Source organism: Coregonus lavaretus (genome assembly GCF_964263955.1).
Source record: "Coregonus lavaretus genome assembly, chromosome: 10".
In the NCBI taxonomy this organism is placed as follows: Eukaryota; Metazoa; Chordata; class Actinopteri; order Salmoniformes; family Salmonidae; genus Coregonus; species Coregonus lavaretus.
Genome location: NC_139997.1, coordinates 9593289 through 9617947, shown reverse-complemented (window position 1 = coordinate 9617947; position 24659 = coordinate 9593289). Strand labels below are relative to the sequence as shown.

The window sequence follows — 24659 nt, the reverse complement described above, 5'->3', positions numbered from 1 at the left end:
ATTACAAATCTCCAGATTAGTCTTGCCTGAGATGACAATGACAGAGATCATGACAGAGATCATCTCTTTCCATGACAGTCAGTTGGCGAAACATTGCAGAGCAAAGAGAAAGTCATACCGCCCCAAAGATGCTAACTTCCCGTTATTGTAATGGTGAGAGGCTAGCATGTCTTGGGGGTATGATGATATTTGTGTGTCTAACTTTCTCACTCATCATTATTCACGATTAATTCAGGACTATCCGTAATTATGGTAGTATCCACATTAATGTACAAGTGTTTAGAAACATATTCTATCCTTATTTACTGAACCAAAACATAAACGCAACATGTAAAGTGTCGGACCCATGTTTCATGAGCTGAAATGAAATATTCAAGAATTCTTCCATACGCACAAAAAGCTTATTTCTCTCTAATTTTGTGAACAAATTTGTTTAGTGTGCATTTAGTCTTTGCCAAGATAATCCATCCACCTGACAGGTGTGGCATATCAAGAAGCTGATTAAACAGCATGATCATTACACAGGTACACCTTGTGCTGGGGCAATAAAAGGCCACTCTAAAATGTGCAGTTGTCACAACACCACAGGTGTCTACCATTTTGAGGGAGCGTTCAATTGGCATGTTGAATGCAGTAATGTCCACCAGAGCTGTTGACAGAGAATGAATTAATTTCTCTACCATAAGCCGCCTCCAATGTCATTTTAGAGAGTTTGGCAGTACATCCAACAGGCCTCACAACCGCAGACCACGTGTATGGAGTCGTGTGGGCGAGTGGTTTGCTGATGTCAACGTTGTGAACAGAGTGCCTCATGGTGGCGTTGGGGTTATGGCATTAGCTATGGACAACGAACACAATTGCATTTTATTGATGGCAATTTGAATGCAGAGATACCGTGATGAGATCCTGAGGCCCATTGTCGTGCCATTCATCCGCCGCCATCACCTCATGTTTCAGCATGATAATGCACGGCCCCATGTCGCAATGATCTGTACACAATTCCTGGAAGCTGAAAATGTCCCAGTTCTTCCATGGCCTGCATACTCACCAGACATGTCACCCATTGAGCATATTTGGGATGCTCTCAAACTACGTATACGACAGTGTGTTCCAGTTCCCGGCAATATCCAGCAACTTCGCACAGCCATTGAAGAGGAGTGGGACAACATTCCACAGGCCACAATCAACAGCCTGATCAACTCTATGCGAAGGAGATGTGTCCCGCTGCATGAGGCAAATGGTGGTCACACCAGATACTGACTGGTTTTCTGATCCATGCCCCTACCTTTTTTTAAAGGTATCTGTGACCAACAGATGCATATCTGTATTCCCAGATCATGTGAAATCCATAGATTAGGGCATAATGAATTTATTTCAATTGACTGATTTCCTTAAATGAACTGTAACTCAGTCAAATCTTTGAAATTGTTGCATGTTGCGTTTAGATTTTTGTTTAGTATACAATAAAGGTTAACGGGGGTACTATATACAAACAGTGCTGTAATTTTGAAAAATGTCACCCGATATGGATGAATATACCCTCAAATTAAAGCTGACAGTGCACCATCATTTCAAATCCAAAGGTCTGGAAAAAATAAATAAAAATAGTAACTTCCCCAATACTTTTGGAGCTCACTGAATATATCTTTATATTCCGGTCTCTCACATTGATCGTTCTAATATTTATTCATTTCTTTATTTTCTTGCATTATGTGTGTATTGTTTTTTTTGGTGCTAGGTATTACTGCACTGTTTGAGCTAGAAACACAAGCATTTCGCTGCACCTGCGATAACATCTGCAAAGGGTGCTCTCGAGCGGCTAGATGTTCTTTACCATTCGGCCATCAGATTTGCCACCAATGCTCCTTATAGGACACATCACTGCACTCTATACTCCTCTGTAAACTGGTCATCTCTGTATACCGGCGCAAGACCCGCTGGTTGATGCTTATTTATATAACCCTATTAGGCCTCACTCCCCCCTACCTGAGATACCTACTGCAGCCCTCATCCTCCACATACAACACCCGTTCTGCCAGTCACATTCTGTTTAAATGTCCCCAAAGCACACACAACCCTGGGTCGCTCCTCTTTTCAGTTCGCTGCAGCTAGCGACTGGAATGAGCTGCAAAAAAACTCAAACTGGACAATTTTATCTCCATCTCTCTACAGTCAAAGACTCAATCATGGACACTCTGACAGTTGTGGCTGCTTCGCGTGATGTATTGTTGTCTCTACCTTCTTGCCTTTGTGCTGTTGTCTGCCCAATAATGTTTGTACCATGTTTTGTGCTGCTACCATGTTGTGCTGCTGCCATGTTGTGTTGTGACCATGTTGTTGTCATGTGGTGTTGCTACCTTGCTGTGTTGTCATGTGTTGCTGCCATGCTATGTTGTTGTTTTAGGTCTCTCTTTCTGTAGTGTTGTGGTGTCTCTCTTGTTGTGATGTGTATTTTGTCCTATTTTTTTTATTTTTATCCCAGCCCCTTAATTACTGACACTTGTGGCTGCGTGATGAGTTTTTGTTTTTACAATTTTGTCCTTTGTGCTGTTGTCTCTGCCTACAGTGTATTCTGAAAAGATTCAGACACTTTACTCAGTACTTTGTTGAAGCACCTTTGGCAGCGATCACAGCCTCAAGTGTTCTTGGGTATGATGCTACAAGTTTAGCATACCTGTATTTGGGGAGTTTCTCTCATTCTTCTCTGCAGATCAAACGCTCCCAAAAACACTTCAGCGAGCAGGCCTTCCTAATTGACCTGGCCCAGGTATCCTGGATGGATATAGATCTCATTCCGTCAGTAGAGGATGCCTGGTTGTTCTTTAAAAGTAATTTCCTCTCAATCTTAAATAAACATGCCCCATTCAAAAAATACAGAACTAAGAACAGATATAGCCCCTGGTTCTCCTCAGACTTGACTGCCCTTGACCAGCACAAAAACATCCTGTGGCGTACTGCATTAGCATCAAATAGCCCCCGCGATATGCAACTTTTCAGGGAAGTTAGGAACCAATATACACAAGCAGTTAGGAAAGCAAAGGCTAACTTTTTCAAACAGAAATTTGCATCCTGTAGCACTAACTCCAAAAAGTTTTGGGACACTGTAAAGTCCATGGAAAATAAGAGCACTTCCTCCCAGCTGCCCACTGCACTGAGGCTAGGAAACACTATCACCACCGATAAATCTACAATAATCGAGAATTTCAACAAGCATTTTGCTACGGCTGGCCATGCTTTCCACCTGGCTACCACTACCCCGGCCACCAGCTCTGCACCCTCCGCTGCAACTTGCCCATGCCCCCCCCGCTTCTCCTTCACACAAATCCAGACAGCTGATGTTCTGAAAGAGCTGCAAACTCTGGACCCCTACAAATCATCTGGGCTAGACAATCTGGACCCTTTCTTTCTAAAACTAGCCGCCGAAATTGTCGCAACCCCTATTACTAGCCTGTTCAACCTCTCTTTCGTAACGTCTGAGATCCCCAGAGATTGGAAAGCTGCCGCGGTCATCCCCCTCTTCAAAGGGGGTGACACTCTAGATCCAAACTGTTACAAACCCATATCCATCCTGCCCTGCCTTTCAAAAGTTTTTGAAAGCCAAGTCAACAAACAGATCACCGACCATTTCGAATCCCACCGTACCTTCTCCGCTATGCAATCCGGTTTCCGAGCTGGTCATGGGTGCACTTCAGCCACGCTCAAGGTCCTAAACGATATTATAACCGCGATCGATAATAGACAGTACTGTGCAGCCGTTTTCATTGACCTGGCCAAGGCTTTCGACTCTGTCAACCACCGCATTCTTATTGGCAGACTAAATAGCCTTGGTTTCTCAAATGACTGCCTCGCCTGGTTCACCAACTACTTCTCAGATAGAGTTCAATGTGTCAAATCGGAGGGCCTGTTGTCTGGACCGATGGCAGTCTCTATGGGGGTGCCACAGGGTTCAATTCTTGGGCCGACTCTTTTCTCTGTGTATATCAATGACGTCGCTCTTGCTGCTGGTGACTCTCAGATCCACCTCTACGCAGACGACACCATTTTGTATACATCTGGCCCTTCATTGGACACTGTGTTAACAAACCTCCAAACGAGCTTCAATGCCATACAACACTCCTTCAGTAGCCTCCAACTGCTCTTAAACACTAGTAAAACTAAATGCATGCTCTTCAACCGAACGCTGCTTGCACCCGCCCACCCGACTAGAATCACTACTCTTGACGGGTCTGACCTAGAGTATGTGGACAACTACAAATATCTAGGTGTCTGGTTAGACTGTAAACTCTCCTTCCAGACTCACATTAAGAATCTCCAATCCAAAGTTAAATCTAGAATCGGTTTCCTATTTCGCAACAAAGCCTCCTTCACTCATGCTGCCAAACATGCCCTCGTAAAACTGACTATCCTACCGATCCTTGACTTCGGCGATGTCATTTACAAAATAGCCTCCAACACTCTACTCAGCAAATTGGAAGTAGTCTATCACAGTGCCATCCGTTTTGTCTCCAAAGCCCCATATAATACCCACCACTGTGACCTGTACACTCTTGTTGGCTGGTCCTCACTACATATTCGTCGCCAAACCCACTGGCTCCAGGCCATCTATAAATCACTGCTAGGCAAATCCCCGCCTTATCTTAGCTCATTGGTCACAATAGCAACACCCACCCGTAGTCTGCGCTCCAGCAGGTATATCTCACTGGTCATCCCCAAAGCCAACACCTCCTTTGGCCGCAATTCCTTCCAGTTCTCTGCTGCCAATGACTGGAACAAATTGCAAAAATCTCTGAAGCTGGAGACACTTATCTCCCTCACTAACTTTAAGCATCAGTTGTCAGAGCACCTTACCGATCACTGCACCTGTACACAGCCCATCTGAAATTAGCCCGCCCAACTACCTCATCCCTATATTGTTATTTATTTTGCTCATTTGTACCCCAGTATCTCTATTTGCACATCATCTCTTGCACATCTATCATTCCAGTGTTAATACTAATTGTAATTATTTTGCACTATAGCCTATTTATTGCCTTACCTCCATAACTTGCTACATTTGCACACACTGTATATATATGTATTTCTGTTGTATTTTTTACTTTGTTTTGTTTTAACCCATATGTAACTCTGTGTTGTTGTTTTTAGTCGCACTGCTTTGCTTTATCTTGGCCAGGTCGCAGTTGTAAATGAGAACTTGTTCTCAACTGGTTTACCTGGTTAAATAAAGGTGAAATAAAAATAAAAATCCTCTCAAGCGCTGTCAGGTTGGATGGAGAGCGTCACTGCACAGCCATTTTCAGGTCTCTCCAGAGATGTTCGATCAGGTTCAAGTCCGGGCTCTGGACTTGAACATTCATAGACAAGGACATTCAGAGACCTGTCCTGAAGCCACTCCTGCGTTGTCTTGGCTGTGTACTTAGGGTCGTTGTCCTGTTGGAAGGTGAACATTCGCCCCAGTCGGAGGTCCTGAGCGCTCTGGAGCAGGTTTTCATCAAGGATCTCTGTACTTTGCTCCGTTCATCTTTCCCTCGATCCTGACTGGTCTCCAATCCCTGCCGCTGAAAAACATCCCCACAGCATGATGCTGCCACCACCATGCTTCACCGTAGGGATGGTGGTGCCAGGTTTCCTCCAGACATGCCGCTTGGCATTCAGGCCAAAGAGTTCAATCTTGGTTTCATCAGACCACAGAATCTTGTTTCTCATGGTCTGAGAGTCCTTTAGGTGCCTTTTGGCAAACTCCAAATAGTCTGTAATGTGCCTTTTACTGAGGAGTGGCTTCCATCTGGCCACTACCATAAAGGCCTGATTGGTGGAGTGCTGTAGAGATGGTTGTTCTTCTGGAAGGTTCTCCCATCTCCACAGAGGAACTCTGGAGCTCTGTCAGAGTGACTATCGGGTTCTTGGTCACCTACCTGACCAAGGCCGTTCCCCCCGATTGCTCAGTTTGGCCGGGCGGCCAGCTCTAGGAAGAGTCTTGGTGGTTCCAAACTTCTTCCATTTAAGAATGATGGAGGCCACTGTGTTCTTGGGGACCTTCAATGCTGAAGACATTTTTTGGTACCCTTTCCCAGATCTGTGCCTCGACACAATCCTGTCTCTGAGCTCTACGGACAATTCCTTCGACCTCATGGCTTGGTTTTTGCACTGACATGCACTGTCAGCTGTTGGACCTTATATAGACAGGTGTGTGCCTTTCCAAATCATGTCCAATCAATTGAATTTACCACAGGTCAGTGGACGCGAAGAATATTCTACAGACACCCGACAAGTCCCAAATCCCCGTCATTCGCATGAGAAAGAGACGGAGATATCGTGGACGTAGGTCGGGGTGCCTTGTAAGGATCCGACGGCGAGCGAGTAAACCGCCTCTTCCATCAATCCTATTAGCCAACGTACAATCATTTGAAAACAAAATGGACGACCTAAGATCAAGGTTATCCTACCAACGGGACATTAAAAACTGTAATATCTTATGTTTCACCGAGTCGTGTCTGAACAACGACATGGATAACATACAGCTGGCGGGATATACGCTACATCAGCAGGATAGAACGGCTGACTCCGGTAAGACAAGGGATGGCTGTCTGTGTATATTTGTGAACAGCTGGTGCATAAAATCTAATACTAAGGAAGGGGTTGTGGGTTCGATTCCCGCGGGGGGCCAGTATGAAAAAAATAAAAATAAATTATGCACTAACTGTAAGTCGCTCTGGATAAGAGCGTCTGCTAAATGACTAAAATGTAAATGTCTCAAGGTTTTGCTCGCCTGAGGTAGAGTATCTCATGATAAGCTGTAGAACACACTATTTACCAAGAGAGTTTTCTATATTTTTCGTAGCTGTCTATTTACCACCACAAACTGATGCTGGCACTAAGATTGCACTCAATGAGCTGTATAAGGCAATAAGCAAACAGGAAAACGCTCATCCAGAGGCAGCGCTCCTAGTGGCCGGGGACTTTAATGCAGGGAAACTTAAATCCGTTCTACCTAATTTCTACCAGCATGTTACATGTGCAACCAGAGAAAAATAAATAAAAACTACTCTAGACCAACTTCACTCCACACACAGACGCGTACAAAGCCCTCCCTCACCCTGCATTTGGCAAATCTGACCATAATTCTATCCTCCTGATTCCTGCTTATAAGCTAAAACTAAAGCAGGAAGTACCAGTGACTCAGTTAATAAGGAAGTGGTCAGATGACGCAGATGCTAAGCTACAGGACTGTTTTGCTAGCACAGACGGGAATATGTTCCGGGATTCTTCCGAAGGCATTGAGGAATACACCACATCAGTCACTGGCTTCATCAGTCTATAAGTGCATCGATGACGTCCCCCCCACAGTGACCGTACATACATACCCCAACCAGAAGCCATGATTACAGGCAACATCCACACTGAGCTAAAGTGTAGAGCTGCCGCATTCAAGGAGCAGGACTCTAACCCAGACGCTTATAAGAAATCCCGCTATGCCCTCCGACAAACCATCATACTGGCAAAGAGTCAATACAGGACTAAGATTGAATCGTACTACACTGGCAGGGCTTGCAAACTATTACCGACTACAAAGGGAAGCACAGCCGCGAGCTGCCCAGTGACATGAGGCTACCAGACGAGATAAATCATTACTCTGCACTTCTAAGCAACACTGAAGCATGCATGAGAGCATCAGCTTTCCCGATGACTATGTGATCACGCTCTCCGTAGCCGATGTGAGTAAGACTTTTAAGCAGGTCAACATTCACAAGGCCGCAAGGCCAGATGGATTAACCGGGACGTGTACTCCGAGCATGCGCTGACCAACTGGCAAGTGTTTTAACTGACATTTTCAACATGTCCCTAACTGAGTCTGTAATACCAACATGTATTCAAGCAGACCACCATAGTCCCTGTGCCCAAGAACACTAAGATAACCTGCCTAAATGACTACCGACCCGTAGCACTCACGTCTGTAGCCATGAAGTGCTTTGAAAGGCTGGTCATGGCTCACATCAACACCATTATCCCAGAAACCCTAGACCCACTCCAATTTGCATACCGCCCCAACAGATCCACAGATCCACAGATGATGCAATCTTTATTGCACTCCACACTGCCCTTTCCCACCTGGACAAGAGGAACACCTACGTGAGAATGCTATTCATTGACTACAGCTCAGCGTTCAACACCATAGTGCCCTCAAAGCTCATCACTAAGCTAAGGATCCTGGGACTAAACACCTCCCTCTGCAACTGGATCCTGGACTTCCTGACGGGCCACCCCCAGGTGGTAAGGGTAGGTAACAACACATCTGCCACACTGATCCTCAACATGGGGGCCCCTCAGGGGTGCGTGCTCAGTCCCCTCCTGTATTCCCTGTTCACCCATGACTGCATGGCCAGGCACAACTCCAACACCATCATTAAGTTTGCAGACGACACAACAATGGTAGACCTGATCACCAACAAGACAGCCTATAGGGAGGAGGTCAGACACCTGGCCGTGTTGTGCCAGGATAACAACCTCTCTCTCAACGTGATCAAGACAAAGGAGATGATTGTGGACTACAGGAAAAAAAAGAGGACTGAGCATGCCCCCATTCTCATCGACGGGGCTGTAGTGGAACAGGTTGAGAGCGTCAAGTTCCTTGGTGTCCACATCACCAACAAACTATCATGGACCAAACACACCAAGACAGTCGTGAAGAGGGCACGACAAAGCTTATTCCCCCTCAGGAGACTGAAAAGATTTGGCATGGGTCCTCAGATCCTCAAAAAGTTATACAGCTGCACCATCAAGAGCATCCTGACTGGTTGCATGACCGCCTGGTATGGCAACTGCTCGGCCTCTGACCGCAAGGCACTACAGAGGGAAGTGTGTACGGCCCAGTACATCACTGGGGCCAAGCTTCCTGCCATCCAGGACCTCTATACCAGGCGGTGTCAGAGGAAGGCCCTAAAAATTGTCAAAGACTACAGCCACCCTAGTCATAGACTGTTCTCTCTGCTACCGCAAAGCAAGAGGTACCGGAGCGCCAAGTCTAGGTCCAAAAGGCTTCTTAACAGCTTCTACCCCCAAGCCATAAGACTCCTGAACAGCTAATCATGGCTACCCAGACTATTGGCATAGTCCTCCCCCCCCTCTTTTGCACTGCTGCTACTCTGTTTTTTATCTGTGCATAGTCACTTTAACTCTACCCACATGTACATATTACCTCAATTACCTCGACTAACCGGTGACCCCGCACATTGACTCTGTACCGGTACCCCCTGTATATAGCCTCACCACTGTTATTTTATTTTACTGCTGCCCTTCACCTCTTCAGGATCGGACCCTTTTTTTAAATCTTCACCTAAAATGACATACCCAAATTTAACTGCTTGTAGCTCAGGACATGAAGCAAGGATATGCATATTCTTGATACCATTTGAAAGGAAAACACTGAAGTTTGTGGAAATGTGAAATTAATGTAGGAGAATATAACACATTAGATATGGTAAAAGATTTTTTTTTTTTTTTAAATATATATATATATATATATATAATGCTTATTTTTTTGTTCCATTATCTTTGAAATGCAAGAGAAAGGCCACAATATAAAATTGCAGTTTAGGCGCAGTTTAGATTCTGGCCACTAGATGGCAGCAGCGTGTGTGTAAAGTTTCAGATTGATCCAGTGAAGCATTGCAATACTGGCCTATTTTCTTTCAAGTCTGCCCAAATGTGCCGAATTGGTCAATTGACACATTTTCAAGTACATAACTATAGAGAACATACAAAAATGACATGGTAATACAAAATGTAAGTTTACACACTCCCAGGAATGTCATACATGATGGATCATTAGCTTATACACTAACTTTCACACATCTAGATGGCCGGGCGGGGTGGGTGTGGAGCCAGAGACAGCAGGGGTTCAAACTGTAGAACCCAGTTCCTACATTTGAATATAAAAATTGATTTTATCAAACAAAACTATGCTATATTTTATCTCTGGAACCCTTAGGATGACAAATCAGAGCAAGATTACTGAATGTAAGTACATTATTTACCTTCAGAGGTGAATGTATAAGCGTCTGCTAAATGATGTAAATGTAAATGTATCAAACCAGTTGCCGTGATACGTTTTTTGTTGTTGTGCACTCTCCTCAAACAATAGCATGGTATTTTTTCATTGTAATAGCTACTGTAAATTGGACAGTGTAGTTAGATTAACAAGAATGTAAGCTTTCTGCCCATATAAGAAATGTCTATGTCCTGGAAAGTTTGCTGTTACTTACAACAGTCATGCTAATCATATTAGCGCACGTTAGCTCAACCGTCCCGGGACACCGATCCCGTAGAGGTTAAGTTTTTATTTATTTTTTACTTGACACTTTTTTTCTTAAAACTGCATTGTTGGTTAAGGGCTTGTAAGTAAGTGTTTCACTGTAAGGTCTAAACCTGTTGTATTCGGCGCATGTGGCAAATAAAATTTGATGTGTGTTTTGTCCTACATTATATTTTAAATCCCAGCCCCCGCCCCACAGGAGGCCTTTTGCCTCTTGCTATGCAGTCATTGTAAATAAGAATTAGTTCTTAATTGACTTGCCTGGTTAAATAAAAAGGTGCCTTATTTTTCTAAAAATGTTTACATACATAAAGTGAAGCATCACAATACCTCAGATCTCTTACCTCACTTTAAAACCTCCTTTATAAAAGTTACACATGCATACTGTTCAGAGTCATATTGTAATTCATGTTTATCCATAGATCAGAACTTCTGTGTTAGGAGGATAACTGTTCTTGAGAGCCTTTTTGTGTATTTTCTTATCAAAAGAGTCTAACATCTTTCTCTTTTTTTATTCAATCTCTGTTTAATTTATCTGTATGTGGAAAGCTTGTACTAATAAAGGGTTTCACTTTAAACTCAAAACTACAAATGGGTTAATATTGTTCCCCAGACTGTAGGCCTATAACCTCATTCATGTTACTAAATGCCATAATATAATCTCATTGTTTAAGTACGTGACCTAATGCTTATTGTGCATAGAAACCCTGCTTCTGTTTCCTGTCCCTGAGGACAAACAAGAGAGAATAATGTCAGATCCTCCTTTCATTTTCTAGAATGGAGATCATCATTTTAGGCGGAAAATACTAAAAGACGGCTGTAAAATGCATTGGGCTTGATACCTTTTTTTACATTTGCATATAAAGCCTTTGTCAAAGATCCTGTAAAACTACAGCACCACCTACGATCCCACTCCGGTCAGATGGAGGCTGAAGTTGTCCATTGCCCAGAGAATGAGAGGACGACAGAGAAAAAGACTGGAAGATGTCTGGAGAAGCAGTAAAGGGAGGCCTCACTGCTGATGAACGTGGTCTTCAGACAGTTGAAAAGTGGGCAGAGGAAGAGAGGCTGTTGTGGTGCCATCGTCATCATCTGCATCTCCTGCTACACCATCTTTGTTAACCTGCAAAGGCTAAACAAGAGAGGAAGAGCGTGGAGGCCAGCCTAATCATTGGTTGACAAATAGTTCCCCCCACTAGCCAGGTGACGGCTGCATGGTGCAGCTGGTGAGAAGCAACTGCAGCGACTTGAAGGCGACTTCATGAAAAAGCTGTATGACCTTTGATCACATGGTTTTGTAAAGTTCATGCAGTCGGCATGTAGGCGCAAGTTAGACGATATTTATTCCCGTGCAACATACTTTGAAAGGCGTGACCAACGATAGACAAATCCGCTCGAACGCGTGGCGGCAATGACTATATATACACTGTATGAATGGACAAAGCCATCGATCACGCAACACCATTCATTCCTATGTGAAGACTCAATAGCGCATCAAAGACAAATGAAGTCGGTTAAGATCAATAGCGTGTGATTGCGGCCCACAATTCGGGGTGTTCCTACATGTGGGCATGTCTGAAGGAATGCCCCCCCCCCCCACCCATCAAGCTTCCCATTGGTTCCTGCATGAACTCCCACCACCAAGCACACCATCTTCATGCTTGTGTGACACTTTTGATATTCTGGATCTCCCCTGCTTGTCTAAAATTAAAATGTGGGTCAAAAATGAGAAAAAGTATTATCAGATATTACATTTACATTTACATTTTAGTCATTTAGCAGACGCTCTTATCCAGAGCGACTTACAGGAGCAATTAGGGTTAAGTGCCTTGCTCAAGGGCACATTTACGTCATTTAGCAGACGCTCTTATCCAGAGCGACTCACAAATTGGTGCGTTCACCCTATAGCCAGTGGGATAACCACTTTACAATTTTGGGGGGGGGGGGGGGGGTAGAAGGATTACTTTATCCTGTCCCAGGTATTCCTTAAAGAGGTGGGGTTTCAAATGTCTCCGGAAGGTGGTGAGTGACTCCGCTGTCCTGGCGTCGTGAGGGAGCTTGTTCCACCATTGGGGTGCCAGAGCAGCGAACAGTTTTGACTGGGCTGAGCGGGAACTATGCTTCCGCAGAGGAAGGGGAGCCAGCAGGCCAGAGGTGGATGAACGCAATGCCCTCGTTTGGGTGTAGGGACTGATCAGAGCCCGAAGGTACAGAGGTGCCGTTCCCCTCACTGCTCCATAGGCAAGCACCATGGTCTTGTAGCGGATGCGAGCTTCAACTGGAAGCCAGTGGAGTGTGCGGAGGAGGGGGGTGACGTGAGAGAACTTGGGAAGGTTGAACACCAGACGGGCTGCAGCATTCTGGATGAGTTGTAGGGGTTTAATGGCACAGGCAGGGAGGCCAGCCAACAGCGAGTTGCAGTAGTCCAGACGGGAGATGACAAGTGCCTGGATTAGGACCTGTGCCGCTTCCTGTGTAAGGCAGGGTCGTACTCTCCGGATGTTGTAGAGCATGAACCTGCAGGAGCGGGTCACCGCCTTGATGTTGGCGGAGAACGACAGGGTGTTGTCCAGGGTCACGCCTAGGCTCTTCGCACTCTGGGAGGAGGACACAGCGGAGTTGTCAACCGTGATGGCGAGATCATGGAACGGGCAGTCCTTCCCCGGGAGGAAGAGCAGCTCCGTCTTGCCAGGGTTCAGCTTGAGGTGGTGATCCGTCATCCATACTGATATGTCTGCCAGACATGCAGAGATGCGATTCGCCACCTGGTTATCAGAAGGGGGAAAGGAGAAGATTAGTTGTGTATCGTCAGCGTAGCAATGATAGGAGAGGCCATGTGAGGATATGACAGAGCCAAGTGACTTGGTGTATAGGGAGAAAAGGAGAGGGCCTAGAACTGAGCCCTGGGGGACACCAGTGGTGAGAGCACGTGGTGCGGAGACAGCTTCTCGCCACGCCACTTGGTAGGAGCGACCGGTCAGGTAGGACGCAATCCAGGAGTGAGCCGCGCCGGAGATGCCCAGCTCGGAGAGGGTGGAGAGGAGGATCTGATGGTTCACAGTATCAAAGGCAGCAGACAGGTCTAGAAGGACAAGAGCAGAGGAGAGAGAGTTAGCTTTAGCAGTGCGGAGAGCCTCCGTGACACAGAGAAGAGCAGTCTCAGTTGAATGACCAGTCCTGAAACCTGACTGGTTTGGATCAAGAAGGTCATTCTGAGAGAGATAGCAAGAGAGTTGGCTAAAGACGGCACGCTCAATAGTTTTGGAAAGAAAAGAAAGAAGGGATACTGGTCTGTAGTTGTTGACATCAGTGGGATCGAGTGTTGGTTTTTTGAGAAGGGGAGCAACTCTCGCTCTCTTGAAGACGGAAGGGACATGGCCAGCGGTCAAGGATGAGTTGATCAGCGAGGTGAGGTAGGGGAGAAGGTCACCGGAGATGGTCTGGAGAAGAGAGGAGGGGATGGGGTCAAGCGGGCAGGTTGTTGGGCGGCCTGCAGTCACAAGTCGCAGGATTTTATCTGGAGAGAGAGGGGAGAAAGAAGTCAAAGCATAGGGTAGGGCAGTGTGAGTAGGACCAGCAGTGTCATTAGACTTAACAAACGAGGATCGAATGTCGTCAACCTTCTTTTCAAAGTGGTTGACGAAGTCATCCACAGAGAGAGAGGAGGGGGGGGGGGGGGGGGGGGGGGAGATTCAGCAGAGAGGAAAATGTGGCAAAGAGCTTCCTAGGGTTAGAGGCAGATGCTTGGAATTTAGAGTGGTAGAAAGTGGCCTTAGCAGCAGAAACAGATGAAGAAAATGTAGAGAGGAGGGAGTGAAAAGATGCCAGGTCGGCAGGGAGTTTAGTTTTCTTCCATTTCCGCTCCGCGGATATCACGTAAACAAGATTAGGGAAATAGTTATTCTTGCACAGCATGTAGGCTAAACGTTTAAAATCGAACTATTATATTAATCTGACTATTCACAATAATCATATTATTTTGTGCATACTCAGTGCCAGGCATGTTCCTATTGATCAGTCAACGGGATCGGCTCGTTACACCAGCCACACTACACGGTAAAGACAAAAAAAATAAGACACTGCTAGAACTTTGTCGGCGCCTACGACCACATGTAGTGGTACTTAAAATCAGCAGACATAGACCCTGTCACGATGAATAAGCCAAGACGTCCGACAATCATTTACGACCTAAGAATTTTCCCACGATGTGGACATTTAGTCTGGGAAGTCAAAATCGTGGCATAAGACGGCTAAAATTGTACAGTCTGCAAAGGCCTTAACAGAACTGCGTGAAAACAGTGTCCGATAGGTGGGGGAGACAGACACTGTCTACCACCTGCTGTGTATTGGCATCCTAGTTAGCTCGCTAACGCCTGCCGAACACCTGCCCTCGTAGTCGTTAACAGAACTGTGGGAAAACAGTGCCCGACAGGTGGGGGTTAAGTACACTATTGGTGTACTTATCTCTGGGAGTAGCTCAAACTGCGCATGTTATGTCTCCATGAGACGGCATCGTTCCTGCACGTGGGCATCTGCAGGATACCTATTCCGCCGGAATCCTAGCTAGCACACAGTATCCTTCGCTCCCGCCTGCCGAAAACACCTACCCTCGCCGTCGTTAACAGAACTGCGGGAATGCATTGCCCAACAGGCGGGGGCGACACCATCTACCGTTGTCCTAGATAGCTAGCTACCATTGTCGCCTCCACCTCGTCTCCTGTGGGGTTTAATCAGCAGTTGGCATCCAAGGTTATGGTGCATTACCGCCACTTACTGTACTGGAGCGTCCCCATACGGGAGTCCTAGCTTAAAAAGGTACCAATGGAAGGGAAGTATAAAGAGGGGTTCCTGCAGATGCCCACATGCAGGAAAGATGCCGTCTCATGGAGACATAACATGCGCAGTTTGAGCTACTCCAGAGATAAGAAAAAGGAGGAGATAGGAATCCCATTGGTCAATGAATGGAGGAATGTATAACACCCCACCCAGCAGACTGTCGACCAATCGCGTTCAGGTTCACGTGTCATGCTGCGTCACGCGGTTGCTAAGCTAACGTGCCTATTTTCCTCTAAAGTACGTAATGTCACGATTCCAAAGCCATACAATATTACATAGCAAATTACCTCTTACATCACAGTTGAGTCCTCTATCTATCTATATGTTTTCCCCTGGTCTGCTGCATAATTTTTTTTGGGACAGCTGGGACACCTTTTTCGGCAATCATCAAAGCCAACAGAGGAACACGGCCAAACTGATCTCAGTACTTGAGCACCATGCTATTGGAAATCCAAATAATCGATTTACATGATGTATTTGGATAAAGAGTATAAAGACCACACATTTTTTACAAATAATATTCCATATTCTTCAAGAAATTGTTCATATTTTTCCATCTCTCCAGAGTAGCTTCACACTGTTTATTAATTAATTTTTGCTAAATGAAATCATTGCGGTTGCCAAATCAGATACATTTGGCTCTCCCAGTCGTTTCCATCATATCCAGATGGGCCACAAAAAAAAAAGCTTTTATTTATGATCAGATATTTGGACCCACCCAGACTTATTCAACTGCTGTTCATGAAATCGTATCACAGTTACTGTCTTTGATCGTATTGTATTCAGGCAGTTTATTAAGTCCAGAGCTGGGGTCCTCGGGCACGACTTGCGCAGCCATGTACATTGTGTAATTTCAGAACGCTGTTTTTTGTTTTGTGCTTATGGACTCGCTAGCATGAGCTGCTGGGCTAGCCAGCTGCTTAGAATAGTGTATTAATAGCTTTCTATATCACAAAGTAAGGTGTATTGTAGCTAGATGACACCGCGTAGCCATCGATAGCATGCAACAAAAGGTAATTTTATCTTTGCGATATCAATTCCGCATGCTAGCATGCCCGGCTAAATTTCAAGTTGGAATGCAAGAGGAATGCCTATATTTTGATAAATCGCTTAGCTCTGATTTATTCCAATAAACTAGCTATTACCAAAAGCATGTTGACTTGCTGATTTTATTAGTCATAGCTTTAGATCCTCTATTAGTCTTTCCTAGAAAATGTATCTACCGTTATGCTTGCCAGAATATACTGACCCCTACCGTTATGCTTGTTTACACTGAGCTGCACTGGGGTCGGAAGCAATCATGGTTACATTTACATTTTTGTCATTTAGCAGATGCTCTTATCCAGAGCGACTTTCAGTTTAGTGAGTGCATACATTTTTCATACATTAAAAGCCAATTTATGCTTGATCTATCAATGCCATCAGGCGGCCTAATTTAGCTCCATATGGCAATGCCGAGGGCTAGACAGCTCCACAAATTTCCATATAGCCAGTGCTTGATTTGGGCAGGAGCTCGCCTGAGCTGAGTACCGGCACCTCAAATTGTCTACTGTATGAGCTCCTGTTCCTCTTATAGAATATTAGCTCAAAAGTATTGTAGAGCTGCTGCACCTAAATATAAACCGTACCGGCACCCAAAATGAGTACCGTCACCTATTTCAGTCCAAGTCAAGCACTGCATATACACTACCAGTCAAACGTTTGGACACCTAATTATTCAAGGGTTTTTCTTTTTTACATTGTAGAATAATAGTGAAGACATCAAAACTATGAAATAACATACGGAATCATGTAGTAACCAAAAAAGTGTTAAACAAATCAAAATATATTTTATATTTGCGAGTCTTCAAATAGCCACCCTTTGCCTTGATGACAGCTTTGCACACTTGGCATTCTCTCAACCAGCTTCATGAGGTAGTCACCTGGAATGCATTTCAATTAACAGGTGTGCCTTCTGAAAAGTTACTTGTGGAATTTCTTTCCTTCTTAATGCGTTTGAGCCAATCAGTTGTGTTGTGACAAGGTAGGGGGGGTATACAAAATATATCCCTATTTGGTAAAAGACCAAGTCCATATTATGGCAAGGACAGCTCAAATAAGCAAAGAGAAACGACAGTCCATCATTACTTTATGACATGAAGGTTAGTCAATACGGAACATTTCAAGAACTTTTAAAGTTTATTCAAGTGCAGTCGCAAAAACCATCAAGCGCTATGATGAAACTGGCTCTCATGAGGACCGCCACAGGAATGGAAGACCCAGAGTTACCTCTGCTGCAGAGAATAAGTTCATTAGAGTTACCAGCTTCAGAAATTGCAGCCCAAATAAATGCTTCACAGAGTTCAAGTCACAGACACATCAACATCAACTGTTCAGAGGGGACTGTGTGAATCAGGCCTTCATGGTCAAATTACTGCAAAGAAACCACCACTAAAGGACACCAATAAGAAGAAGAGACCTGCTTGGGCCAAGAAACACAAGGAGTCCAAATTTGAGATTTTTGGTTCCAACCACTGTGTCTTTGTGAGACGCAGTGTGGGTGAACAGATGATCTCTGCATATGTAGTTCCCACCGTAAAGCATGGAGGACGAGGTGTTATGGTGTGGGGGTGCTTTGTTGGTGACACGGTCTGTGATTTATTTAGAATTCAAGGCACACTTAACAAGCATGGCTACCACAGCATTCTGCGTTGATATGCCATCCCATCTGGTTTGGCCTTAGTGGGACTATCATTTGTTTTTCCAACAGGACAATGATCCAACACACCTCCAGGCTGTGTAAGGGCTATTTTACCAAGAAGGAGAATGATGGAGTGCTGCATCAGATGACCTGGCCTCCACAATCCCCCGACCTCAACCCAATTTAGATGGTTTGGGATGAGTCGGACCGCAGAGTGAAGGAAAAGCAGCCAACAAGTGCTCAGCATATGGGAACTCCTTCAAGACTGTTGGAAAAGCATTCCAGGTGAAGTTGGTTGAGAGAATGCCAAGAGTGTGCAAAGCTGTCATCAAGGCAAAGGGTGGCTATTTGAAGAATATCAAATATATAGATTAGTTTAACACTTTTTTGGTTACTACATGATTCCATGTGTTATTTCATAGTTTTGATGTCTCTACTACAAAATAGTAAAAATAAAGAGAAACCCTTGAATGAGTAGGTGTGTCCAAACTTTTGACTGGTACTGTAGCTCCACATTGACGTGATTGGTTGATGGTAGGTGGGGGGACAGTACATCTTGTATAAACACAAACTCGCTTCCGTCACAAAAAACATGGAGAACTTTGACGAAAGGCTATCAGAACAAGTTCACAAATAAAATACATCTTTATGTAGGGATTTCAAAGACACAAAAATGTGTTTGAACTCCTGGAAAGAGATCGGTGAGGTAATGGGGATAGATGCGGTAAAGAGGTCAATGGAATAAAGAGGTCAACGGAATAAAGAGGTAAATGGAATGTAGACTGTGGGGGATAGGAGGACACTGGATTGGCGCACATTCAACAAATCTGATCTAACAAAGTGGATATTTGTCAAATCCGTCATGAGTGATGTACTGTAACAGGCCCACAATGTGGTTACTAAAATCCGATTTGGATATATTTGGCTGTTTTCGCTGCATAACATTTAGAAGTTGTCCCTTTTCAGGTTTAGAAAAAATGACTGCTAAACGCTAACTCCCATTTGCATAAGCTGGTTAGCATAGCTAGCATACAGAAATTGGTGGTGGTAGTCAAAGTCATTTTTAACTGTAATGCAGTTGATTGATGACATGAACATGTATTGGGGTTGACATCCATACAAACATATAGTGAGAAATACACATAGAAACAATAACCTAAAGGTAGGCTGATTTTGCTGAGGGGCAATGGGGAGGTGCAGGTGGGAAAACCGTACAGCCTTTTTACTCCATGCTATTTTGGCTGAGCTCCTATGTCAAGCATCGGGAAATGGACTCCAACATCTCAGAAGAGGTAAGGTATTTTCTTTTTGTTTAGCCAGTTGCTCGTAATTAGCTGGATGGCTATAGAGATTAACCTTGAATCACTACGAGTGGTGCGGTGCAGACCAATCTATTGGATGCGTATGACAGCTGCCCGAAGCGCAAGAAGTATGAATAATCTGACTTATGCGGAGGCCGCATCGCTGTAAATGCTGTACAGCCACTGCAGACTCGGATTGACCATAAAAATCTGCTTTTAAAACACAGTGGAGCTGTCGCGAGATATGGGTTGGAAAACGTACCTCAATTAAGGGACGGGATATGCCACTAAATCTTACCTTTATCCACAGTGATATATCGAGAAGATTGAAATACTGCTAATTTTCCCAGAAAACTGCAGTTTTTGTCCTCATACTAGCTAGCAGTAGCCACTGCAGCCATTTTGGAATGGAGTGTCAGCCAATCAGCTCCTTTGTTGTTCAACGCCACGTGCCATTCCATAATGGCTGCTGTGGCTACTGTTAGCTAGCATGATGAAAAGGGCAGTGCCCATCCCTGCATTGAGGTACGTTTTGCGACCCGTATCTCACGCCGGCTCCACTGTGTCTTAATGGAACCATGATTGCGTTCAGACCCCAGTGCAGCTCAGAGTAAACAACCATAATGGTAGGGTCAGTATCTTCTGGCAAACCTTAGATTGTAGTGACACCTTAGTGCCATGCCATAACTTTACCCTGTGGTGTGCCCCTTTCATCTTTTCAGCCTTTAACCTGTGCCAGAACCGTGAAATCTGATGGTCCAAAATGCCTCATAAACTCCTCAAGTTACTCCTGGGAAGTTACCAGTGGCTGGCCAGTTACTGGCCCATCCTTATGCCAAGGGGAATCCGCCTATACACATTTGAACAGATCCCGTTATTCATGAAAGAAAACCCATACATTACAGATGGATACAGAGCCCGTTTAAAATCCAAACTCTGTTTAAAAAGGTATGTCAAGAGAATAGTATAGCTAAACTCAATGTAACGTAGTACGTTGTTATACAGTGTTGTTGCTAGTTGTTGTGTAGCCTGGTCCCAGGTCTGTACTGTCTTGCCAACTCATATGGTCCTCGTCACACCAAACAAAATGACCATAGCAGTTGGCAAGACAGCACAAACAGATCTGGAACCAGGCTAGTTGTTGACAGTGTTGTGTATTGTTTTCCACCCCTCTAGCATATTTGTGCTGTCCAATGAGACAGTCAACATATGGACTCATCTGTTGGGCTTCCTCCTGTTCTTCCTGCTGGGGGTGAATGACATGTCTATTGTCCTGCCAGCTTCAGGTGCCAACAGAGAAGACTATGTCATCTACTGCATAGCACTCTTCTGCTTTCAGGTGTGTGTGTATGTGTGTGCGTGTGTGTATGTGTGGGTGGGTGAGGGAGAGAGACGGATGGACAGAAAGAACGAGACCGAAAGAAAGAGAGCGAGAGGTCACAGCTATCTATCTGTCAGTCTTATTTTGTTATAGTTTCCTGTGTTCAGGAGAAGTAATGCTGGTGTGTTTTACCTGTTGTTGTGTTTCTAGGTGTGTATGCTGTGTTCTGCAGGGTATCACATGTTCTCCTGCCACCTCTCAGAGAAGACGTGTCACCGCTGGTTGGCGCTGGACTTCGTTGGAATCTCTGTGGGAATCCTGGGCTGTTACATTCCAGGGGTCTTCTATGCCTTCTACTGCATCACTGTATGTTGGACAATAATACATTCCATCATTTGTTTTAATTTTCACTCATACTGTTTGTTTCTGTAAAGATATACTTGCGCAAACTGGCTCTGAAATCCCATCTCTTCTCCCCACATATCGTTCCCCGTTTCCTGTCTTCTACCCCCACCCTCTCTCTCTCTCTAGTTCTGGAGACAGGTGTACCTGGTGACTGCTCTAGCGTTGATATTGGCTGTGTTCTTAGCTCAGATCCACCCTCACTACCACTCTAAGGAGTGGCGACACCAGCGTACTGCCATCTTCTGCTCTGTGGCTGGCTACGGGATCATCCCCGCCGGCCACTGGGTCTGGCTCAATGAAGGCCTCGGCTCAGCTGTCGTCCAGGTGAGGCAGTAGATTCCTGAATTACAATATTAGGTAACACTTTATTTGAAAGTGTGTTGACTTCATAACACCTTCATAAACAGTACAATTATGCATCAGAGTCAAGTATTGTTACCCTTACCATCTGTTCTCTCTGTCTGCAGTTGTTCCTCCCTCGTGTGATTGTGATGTATTTGATAGCTGGAGCTGCCTTCCTCTTTTACATCTCTAAAATCCCAGAACGCTGCTTCCCAGGTGAGCCTTCATGCTTGACACATCGATTTCACAATACTACAAATCACCTTGCATAGAAAAGAACCTGTGTCATGTGAATAAGATGAGTAATTCTGCACCTTGTCTTGCTCAAATTGATTCCTTGAAATGCGCTGGACATTTGAAGTGACCTTGTGATGCCCTTTGACCTCCACAGGTCAGCTGAACTATCTGGGTGCCAGCCACCAGGTGTGGCATGTCCTTGTAGTGTTCTTACTCTACTGGTGGCACCAGACTGCAGTGTATATCATGAAATTCAGACACAGCCAGCCCTGCCCTCCTCTCTACACCCAGCCTGGTCTGATAGACTAGACGTAACATAGTAAATCTGGGACACTCAAATTAGTATATGTTATGTTTGGTATGTGTGATTGGTCGAGGTGGATGGGTGGGCGTATAACGTGAATGTCTAGCAATCCAAAAGGTTGCGTGTTCAAATCTCATCACGGACAACTTCAGCATTTTAGCAACTTTTCAACTACTTACAACTTTTTAGCTACTTAGCATGTTAGCTAACCCTTCCCCTAACCTTAACCCTTTAACCTAACTCCGAACCCTAACCTAGCTAACGTTAGCCACAACAAATTGGAATTCGTAAAATATAGTACGTTTTGCAAATTCGTAACATATCATAACGAATTGTAATTCGTAACATATACGAAATGGATGATGGACATCCACAAATTAATACATACAATACGTAACATATCATACTAAATGGAGTGTCTCGGAATTATGTACAGAATAATACGAAATGCTCAGAGACTACACCAGCAGTGACTAGAGCCTCAAACTGGCCCAGCCACCGACTGAGCAACAACAGCCTGTTCTGTAGCCACTCGATGCAATCAAACCAGACTACAGACCTCTAGAATTCTATCATACAGATGCCCAGTCAAACAGACAAGAGCATAGCCCCCCTACCAGAACAACATCACCGTTAGACCTTGCATGTGAAACCATCTCTCTGGTTTTAAGGATTGCGATTGGTGGTATGCAATCATATCTGCTTTCTGCTGACACTTCTGTAAGGATAGGTTATAAGAGAAGGAAAGACAGGTCAGTCATAGCCCGGTCACAGGTCTGGGAAGCAAGACGGCACAAACAGATCTGGGACCAGGTTGGGTAAGTCATTAGGACACTGTACACAATACATATACTGCTACAACTGAACATGTTCTGTGATTCTCCGTTTAGCTTTTCGTATTCAAGATCTTTTTTAAACCTGATTTGTATCTATTATTTTGCATGTAAGCTACTGATTGAATGTTACATGCTGTGAAATAGTACTTCTCGTAATGCTGCCTTGAGGACATGGGACCTTACAAGGGTTATGTGCAATCTAGAATATATATCCTATGGAAACTGAGCATAGAGCCTATGATCAATTATTTTAGCCTGAGTAGTTTTATCTTACTGTATTCATTAATGGTGGGGTTACTTTTAGTAGTCAACTGACCTCCTTCCTCTCATAATCCAATTGAATCTAAGGGCTGATTCAGGAACTGTTTAGAGAAATGTAACTAAAAATAAACCCAATAAAATAGATTGGGAGGAAATTACCCTTGCCTTAATTTGTTAGTCTATTAACAATTTATGAATCTGTCCTTCTATTCACTTACTATATAACCTAACGTAGCAGGCATAAAATAAAGGCCTGAGTAGGATGCCCCACATTCTGGACCTGACGAGAAAAAAATTAAACTGTTGGGGGAGGTTCTCTTCTGCACTGTTTAACCAATCCAGTAAATGTGGAGGAGTTAAGATGGAGTGTTGCCTTTTTAACATCCAAAAGCTGAAGTCGCGTCACAGGCTCTCTTCCATTTCCCCTGAAAACCGGATGCATCCGGTTTTAGACACCCCGCTGATGGTGCTTACTATATAGTACATGGGTATGTGAACTGCATAAGAACAAATACTTTAGAGGCCAGTATTATCTATTGTATGATTAATATTGTACTGTACGGTTTTACACCACAATCACATTACTGACAGGTCTACCTATGCACAATATGGTGTACTGTAGATCACAGGTGGCTGGTGGCACCGTCATTGGGGACGACGGGCTTATAGTAATGGCTGGAATGGAATTAATGGAATGATAAACACGTGACTTGTGTTTTAATACCATTCCATTGATTCCATTCCAGCCATTGTTATCAGCAGTCCTCCCCTCACCAGCCTCCTGTACTGTAGATCTCCTACTGTGTAGCTAATACCCAGAGGTCATTCGACCTTGTCAGATAATGATGCTCAGAACATATCACAGCCGTTAAAGGCCCACTCTGTGATATTCACAGCCTGTAATGACTGGAAACATAATAGCAAAGACTGTTTGCCTTGTTTGTAAATTAGCTTTTGTTTCAAGTATGCCTTTAATTTAATTATTTAACTGTATTTTATCTGGTTGCTATAATGTCGGTCTTTGGTTTGTTGTTCAACATTTGTTTTTCCATTCATTTTGCCAATATTGATGGACCTTTACTTTTGAATGCTGGAATGCACTGACTAAAAGGGTCACATTATTTTATCTGTAAATGACGTCTTGAGTATTATAAATGAATAAAGAATGCCTAAAGGAATATCGTTGTTGAATTCAAATGTCAAAAAAGAAAAAAAGCCATTACTCTCATTATTTACTTTAACTTGTGGCTTTCTACGGTTATTTAAAAAATGCCATCCTCCTCAAAGTTAACGACAGCATCGTCTTGTCCTTGCCACCACGTTTTATACAAAGGCGTAGTTGTCATGACAATATTTTCAATTAATCCCATTCTACAATCTGTTGTAATCTCTGACCTGCCAGCGCAAATTGAGGGATTATAATCTACAGCCATTGTTCTTTTCTTACAGCCACTAATTTGAATTTTGAAAGAAAGGGTTTGAGTTAGATACTCCCAAGAGACAACAAATGTCCAGATTAGACAGTCTTGCCTGAGATAATGACAAAGCACATTTTTCGTCACGGCAGTCTGTTGGCAAAACATTGCAGAGGATTTATCACGCTTTGTCTAACTTGACACATTGTCATTATTCTCAGGTGCAGACAGAGATTAAATCAAATTAAAATTTATTTGCCACATGCGCCGAATACAACAGGTGTAGACATTACCGTGAAATGCTTACTTACAGCCCTTAACCAACAATGTGTTTATTTTTTTATAAAAAAGTAAAATAAAAAACAAAAAAATGTGTTCCGAAAAAAAGAGTAGAAGTAAAATAAAATAACAG

The 24659-nt window shown here is 44.1% G+C and overlaps 1 protein-coding gene across 1 annotated transcript; it reads left to right on the top strand.

Moving 5' to 3' along the window:
* The first annotated feature begins 15983 nt into the window (after nt 1-15983).
* On the top strand, nt 15984-24008 carry LOC311136635 (progestin and adipoQ receptor family member 3-like). Its single transcript, XM_084170831.1, has 7 exons — nt 15984-16158; nt 19849-20074; nt 20303-20465; nt 20658-20813; nt 20979-21176; nt 21320-21410; nt 21586-24008. Exons 2-7 carry the CDS (start codon nt 19890-19892, stop codon nt 21738-21740), a joined length of 948 nt encoding a protein of 315 aa, XP_084026957.1. The 5' UTR covers nt 15984-16158; nt 19849-19889; the 3' UTR covers nt 21741-24008.
* Nucleotides 24009-24659: the final 651 nt, after the last annotated feature.